Source organism: Sinocyclocheilus anshuiensis, unplaced genomic scaffold (assembly GCF_001515605.1).
Source record: "Sinocyclocheilus anshuiensis isolate Anshui unplaced genomic scaffold, SAMN03320099.WGS_v1.1 scaffold2292, whole genome shotgun sequence".
NCBI lineage: Eukaryota > Metazoa > Chordata > Actinopteri > Cypriniformes > Cyprinidae > Sinocyclocheilus > Sinocyclocheilus anshuiensis.
In genome coordinates this window covers 56,899-63,911 of record NW_015544454.1, presented here as the reverse complement: position 1 = coordinate 63,911, position 7,013 = coordinate 56,899, and the positions used below count along the sequence as shown (strand labels likewise).

At 42.5% G+C, this 7,013-nt stretch overlaps 2 protein-coding genes across 2 annotated transcripts in view; both read right to left on the bottom strand.

Annotated features, from left to right (window-relative positions):
• The window catches only part of LOC107698182 (putative uncharacterized protein DDB_G0290521), a gene marked incomplete at its 5' end in the record, with an annotated part of 6,715 nt that extends 2,873 nt beyond the window's left edge, over positions 1–3,842 (bottom strand). Inside the window, one exon of the mRNA XM_016499139.1 lies at positions 2,288–3,842. Coding sequence (XP_016354625.1) covers positions 2,331–3,842 — 1,512 coding nt within the window. The remainder of the gene's footprint in view (positions 1–2,287) is intronic.
• A 1-nt stretch (position 3,843) lies between these two features.
• The window catches only part of LOC107698181 (potassium/sodium hyperpolarization-activated cyclic nucleotide-gated channel 3-like), a gene marked incomplete at its 3' end in the record, with an annotated part of 13,207 nt that continues 10,037 nt past the window's right edge, over positions 3,844–7,013 (bottom strand). The window contains exons 4-8 of the mRNA XM_016499138.1: positions 5,594–5,812; positions 5,322–5,468; positions 4,826–5,066; positions 4,538–4,702; positions 3,844–4,220 (exon numbers count right to left, since the gene is read on the bottom strand). Of these exons, the coding sequence (XP_016354624.1) occupies positions 3,844–4,220; positions 4,538–4,702; positions 4,826–5,066; positions 5,322–5,468; positions 5,594–5,812 (1,149 nt within the window). The remainder of the gene's footprint in view (positions 4,221–4,537; positions 4,703–4,825; positions 5,067–5,321; positions 5,469–5,593; positions 5,813–7,013) is intronic.

Sequence of the window (7,013 nt, the reverse complement as noted above, 5' to 3'; positions counted from 1 at the left end):
TTGTTGGCTATTGCTACAAATATACCCCAGCGACTTAAGACTGCTTTTGTGCTGCAGGGTCACATTTGTCATTGTATGTATCATTATAGACTATTATTTCCTTTTTCTCAAAAGCTAAAGCTGTGAGAACAAATAAAAATAAACATTGGGTCCTTAAATGTGCAATCTAGGCATCATGGTATTGGAGAGGAAATTAGACATAATCTCACTATCGGCACAAAACACTAAGAAACAGCACTGGGCACAACATGGCAGATTCATACTGGGAAAGGTGTGTGTGTGTGTATGTGAGAGAGAGTGTGTGTGTGTGTGTGTGCTGAAGCGCTGCTGTGCACTCGCTATTTAGTGCAACACACAATCAAAACAAAACACTAGTTCAGTTACAGCAGAGTGAGAATATGAACGTTAAAGTCATATTGTCCAAAACTAACATCAAACACCTGAGACAACAAACTACTAATGGATTGCTTCTATTTTTTAAGAAAAGAATATATATATATATATATATATATTTACAGTTATTTAAAAAGTATTGTCACATCTGTGATCCTAATTATTAGTTATATAATGGGCAAATGTTACACTTTGGTGATTAAAAAAGAGACGAGAGGGGGTATATTTTCAGATATTAAACGCCAGTCACTTTATGCAGACTCAGGTCATGAGGTTTCTGAGCATGCTGACACGGGCCATCAGTAAAATAACATTAAACGCTTTAACCAAAAGCCTCACACATAAGGTCAACGCAAACATTTTGTGAGAGAATGCAAAAGCTTTGAAATGTAATCTCATTTTGCTCCATCACAGTGTCCCTTTAGGGAATCCGCTTATATATTCTTGCATCAATGGAAGCACCAAATGGAAACTAGCCATAGCAACAATAGTTCTCCTTTCCTATGAGAATATAAAGCCAAAATCAATTCACACAAGAAATCCTGTAGCATTGCTTCTTCATTTGATTCTCTAAATATGTCCTTTTGGTCATTTTTCACTCGTGTCTCAAGGCGGTGAGATTTTAAATTTAAATTTGAATTCTTTTGATTTGCATACTGCTCAGGTAATCTCTGGCTAACGGTTTGACAAAGAGAACGACAAAACACAAGTACACAAAACTGGTTAAAATTGCAGTTTCTGTTTTTTCGTGTAGAAATAAATGTTCTGCTTAACACACTATGTACAATGCACCATTTATAGTTTACAGGCAGTGTACACTAAATCAACACAGATTCGTTCTGTCGAAACGACTTTCCAGACTCAAAATGTATTATTCCAGTATGGTGCCCAAGGGATTCCAGGACACTTTACATTAGACTCATGAACTAAAGTGCAAAATGAGTTGTGATAGTTCTAGTCCTGTGACAGAAGTGCAGTCACTAATATTGAATAACAGAAGGTGTGATGGTAGTTCCCTAGCTGGTGCTCGGCTTAGAGAGGTCATTTTATAGTCTCCAGGTTGTGGGTGATCTGCTCTGAAAATGCTGCTTGTGTTCTGGAGGTGATGTTACATGGCTAGTTTCGATCTTATAAAACATTCTCTGATGTTCTGAATTTTTTTTTTATCTTTACAAGGCTGTGCAAATGCATCTTAAGGTGGTGGCAGTTTTGCAGTTACATTCCCTTTAAGACATTTTTGGCAAGAATGTGCGTCTATTCTGTGAAAGATTAAAAGCATTAATTTATCAGATCCCTGTTGAAAAGACCAGTGTTTCTATTCTGCAAATATCACATTAGGGGCTCTGTCGAAAGATCATGCTCATTCACTAGCACAGTGGTTCTTAACTCTGTTTCTGGAGGCCCCCAAACAATGCACATTTTCAATGTCTACTTTGTCCGATACACCCATTTCAGGTCTTGGAGTCTCTACTAAAGAGCTGATGACCTGAATCAGATGTGAAACATGCAGAATGTGCAGTGTTGGGGGCTTCACGAACAGGGTTGGAATCCATTGTATCTAGCATGTTTTGTTGGAGATCAACATGAATACATTGGTTCACCAGTCAGACCGCTGCAATTCAAGCTGGTCTTTTCAGCAGGACTACAAAAATATTCTACCTGACATTCCCAGATGACCTGGACAACACAGACACACTAGTTCTACTTTTGAGCCAAACATGTTCTGCTCTTCTGTTTTTACCGTGATTAGTTGATTAGTCAGGGATGTTAAACCTTCCCGTGGTCATAACTACAGACCATCACAGGGAGGCTCGAACGCAGACAGCATGCTCATGGAACCTGCAGAGCCTGAACTGATACAGCTGACTTGTGATATCTCATCTCCTAAACTCACCTCGGACAAAACATGAGCCTCTGTCCAGCACACACCTCCCTCCTCAAATGCTAGCAGGATATTTTTGTGTCTTTGTCTCTGAATCTCTCTGTGTCTGAGGCAAGTCCTGCTCTTTCTTTGCCTCTTTTGTTGAAGTGGAGATGGACTGGAGGACTGTAGATGAGGAGGCAGTGGAAGCAGGAATGGGAGATGGACTTAAGGTTGGAGTGGACAGAACGTTTAAAGTCTGAGTCTGGCTAGCAGCGGACTTCTGTGGCTGTGAAGCAGCTGGAGATGGAGTTGATGAAGGAGAAGGTGATGATGCAGCAGCAGCGGTAGCTTTAGCAGGTGTGGCTTGTGTCTGCGATTGGTTCAGAACAGGGGTTGACAGTCCACTTTGGGCTGGGGTATTGATGGGAGAGCCTGGGGTCCAGGAAGGATTTGGAGTCTGTATGGTAGTTGAGGTTTGGGTTTGACTGGAGACTGCAGAACAAGTCGAAGGAGGACCAAGAACATGGACAGCGGCTGGCATCTGGACAGCAGCACTCTGACCCATGGTGGAACTCATAGGTTTACTTGGAGTCTGAGTGGGAAGCAGACTCTGAATGGAGGTTGAGGTCGGAGCTTGTGCAGCTGCTGGGATCTGGACGGGAGTTGGACACCGACCCTGGGATTGGGTTTGGATGGCCACTGGTGTTCTAGATTGGGTGGGGGTCTGAATAGGGGTTTGAACAGGGGTTGGGGTTCGGGTCGGGGTGGGGGTTTGAGATGGAGTGATGGTGGGCGTTGAGTTGGTGGTGCAGGATAATGGGGACGGTGGAGGAGGCGTCTGAGAGGGTTTGGTACGGGAATTCTGAGCCAAAGAGGTGCCAGAAGATGAAGTTGGAGAGGTGGAGGTGGACTGAGAGGGAGAAGGAGGGTGTAGGCAAGGAGGAGGAGAGGTTGAAGGAGTAGGTATTGCAGTGCCTGCTTTGACTCGCTGGGTTTGAGGAACCCCTAGACCAGAAGATGTGGTCGTGAGGGATAAAGGAGGGTTGGTGGAAAAAAGAGGGGTTTGCTTCGGGGAGGACGAAAAGGGGGCATGGGGTGACGGAGCTGATCCTGGAGCTGATGTGAGTGGAGGTGTGTATGCCAACAGCAGGGGTGTGTTTGTCAGTGCCTGTGTGGCACTAGGCGAGTTTGAGCTCAAAACACCTGCACTTCCTCCTCTAGCAAGTCCTGATGACAAAAGGAAGGGTGCCGGAAGCAGGTTTCCTCCGGATGCTTTGCGATGGAGAGGCGGGTGAGGTTGCACGCTCGCCCAGCTGCGGTGGGGGAGAGTCGGCTGGGAGGCGGAGAGCAGTCTGGCCTCCTGGGTAAGCCGACCAATCATGGGAAGGCCCTGGGTGCTGCCTCCTCCAACATGACGCAGCAAAGCCTCTTTGGCCCCCTGCGGAGCGGAGCCAACATTGCGCCCTTCAACGGACAGTGGGGCAACTGCTGAGGAGGGAGGCGGGACTTTATGGACAGGTGATGTTGTGGGTTCTGTGAGGAGGCGGAGACTGTAATGAAGTGTTCTTCCAGCCTGCAGGGGGGCGGGCAGCTCCAAGGGCATGTTGCTGTTGTAGCTGCTGCTGCAACTGTTGCTGCTGCTGTTGCTGATGCATCAAGGCAATGGCCACGTTGGTGGTAGCAGCGGCTGTCTGGAGGGGAGCATGGACCAGAGGTGCCCAGATCACCGGATGAGGTCGGGGTGAGACCGTGCCTCCCGTGCTGCCTCGGGTGCCAGCGGTGATGTCCTGCATGGCAGGCATGCTATCGTGCTTCACGATCTGCTGGACCAGAACACTGTCGCAAGAACCCAGGCCGGTGCCTCCTGCTCCTCCTCCGCGGCTCCCTCCACCCCGTCCCAAACTGCTGCCCGCTACAGATCCTCCCTGTGAGGTCTTGCGCAACAAAATCGAGTTCTTCTTACCTGTGAAAAAACGTAATTCAGAATAGGGTTAGGACAGAAAGGAAATAACTGAATATGGTTATTAATGTGGACGTCAAATTAAATCAATCAAAATTGAAACTTCTGTCTCATTCATTTGCTCACGTCTCATATGGATTCGTTTTATGGTGTTATTTTCTCATTTTTGTCAGTTCCCATTCACTTTCTTTGTACCGTAAAGATCTGGGATACGGATTTGGAATGACATGAAGGTGAGTAAATGATGACAGATTTTTTTCAGATCGTCTCTCTTTAACTACAAAATTCGCAAAAGGAGCAGGAAGGTAGGAAGGTTTTACCGATGCGATCAAGTCTGTCCACCGCCACCGTCTCGAAGGCCCGTCTCATCATGGGATGCTCTTCCAGAACCTCATTGAAACTGTCCACACTGAGGGAGTAAAATCTACAGTATGTATCTGCTCGGACACTAGCTGTCCTCCTGCCACGAGTCAACAGACAGATCTCTGAGGGATGGAGAAAGACCACAAGGAGGTTAGAAAGAAATCTATAGGACAATAAACCTGGTTCTGAAGAGCTCATAACAAATATCTGACATCAGCCACTTCACAATCAGCCCATAAACTCACCTCCAAAGTATGACCCATCGCTGAGCTTGGTCTCCTTGCTTCCACGAGTAAGTACACTGACCCGTCCATGCTGGATGAAATACATCTTACGGCCAACGGTTCCCTCACGAATGATGAAGTCATTGGGCTGGAACACCTCAAACTTCAGCTTCGTTAGCACTGCTGTTACGAAGTTTGGGTCGGCGTTAGCGAAGAGAGGCATGTTAGCCACCAAGCATCGGCAGTTGAAGCTAACAATTTCCTGTTAAGGTCACAGTGCAAAAGCAAACATTAATTAGCAGGTTAAAGTTTGTAAAATGCAAAAACTCACTCTTACCCACTAGCAGTTGCTACCACAACAATGCTGATGTTTTTATTAGATTCAAATATAAACTAAAATAGTCCTGCGATATCTGCTTGTGTCTGAAAACACAAAGAATATCAACCTAATGCATGAAAAGAGCTGAGAAGTAAACTTTCGGCATCCACGAGTTTAGTGCATGTGTAGATAACAAACCTCCTTTAAGGGCTCGCTCAGCTCTCCCAGAATGTTATCCTCGTCAAACATCTTGCCCTGGTATCGGTGTTCATAATACTCGTGGATTTTCTGCCTGACATCTGCTGGAAGCTTATGGAACGACATGTACTGCTCCACCTGCTTATACTGGACATCAGATGCTCTCCGTTAGTCAGAACAACCGCACATCAGACTGATTGGGAATTATGAAATAGATTTAATGACGATTTATTCATGAAGTCACCAGAGATCAACATCGTCCAGGGCTTTACCTTCTCCTGGTACTGTCGGCGTGAGGAGTCCAGGGACTGGATGAGGGCCGTGGCGTGGCCGATGAACATGGCATAGCAGGTCGCACCCACAATCATGCTGAGCATTGTGAGCCAGACGTCCGTCATTCCCTCTGGAGCCTGAGCGCCGTAACCGATGCACAGCATGTGACTCATGGCCTTAAACAGTGCATATGTGTATTGGATGCCCCATGTGTCGTTCTGAAACACAGATCACACGGCGGACAGTAAACGACTGCATCCACACCATCTGACTGATGCTTGAGCTTCATCAGGTCAGTTTAGTGTTTGGGGAAAAATGTTTATATAAAGATGATTGATACACTTTAATTTATTGACACTGGCAATGTTCAACTCTTTTCACACAAAAAAAAATAGCCAATTCCCATAAGACTCAAAGACAACAACAAATAAATAAATACAAATAATACATATATAAGAAATAATTAATAATAATTAATATTATTTAATTATTTTTATTTAATTACATTTTTTATTATTTAATAAATAAATAATAATTAATTAATTTCTATTTTAAATAAATGCTATTCTTTTTAACGTTATTCATCAAATAATCCTGAAAAAAGTATGACAGGTTCCCAAAAAAATATCGTGCAGCACAACTGTTTTCAACATTGATAATAATCAGAAATGTTTCTTGAGCAGCAAATCAGCATATTAGAATGATTTCTGAAGATCATGTGTACACTGAAGACTGGAGTAATGATGCTGAAAATACAGCTGCGCATCACAGAAATACATTACAGTTTAACAGATATTCACATAGAAAACAGTTATTTTAAATTGCAATAATATTTCACAATATTACAGTTTGTTCTGTATGTTTAATCAAAGAAATGCAGCCATGATGAGCAGAAGAGACTTTAAAACACATTCAAACTTTTGAACACTAGTGTACAATTAATACTAAAGTCACACCAATTTCAATTAGTGTTGTTATAGTTTCATTGTGATACTGTTAAAGCTTTTGTTAATATTTTGAATGAGATATTATTTTATATTTCTGCTTTCATGTTAATTTCGAGTTTTAGTCATTTTGTTGCTTGTTTTGTCAATTTTTGTTGTCTTTAAATATGTCTATATAGATTTTATTTTTTTTTGTTTCAGTTTTAGTTTTAGTTATTTTAGTACATGAAGTACTGAAATGTAGCCTTGGAAACTATCTGAAATAAAATAAGTTTCAGTTTTTTATATTTAGTTTTATTTCAGTTTATTTTATTTCAATAACAAAATGTTTGAATTTTTCATTAAAAACTTTCATAAATTTGTTAACATTTTATGGTCTTTAGTTTACTATAAAAACCCTGAATCCAAGCAAAAAAATTAATATTTTAAAAGAAATTTAGAATTTAGAATGAAATGAAAAAAAATAAAAAAAATA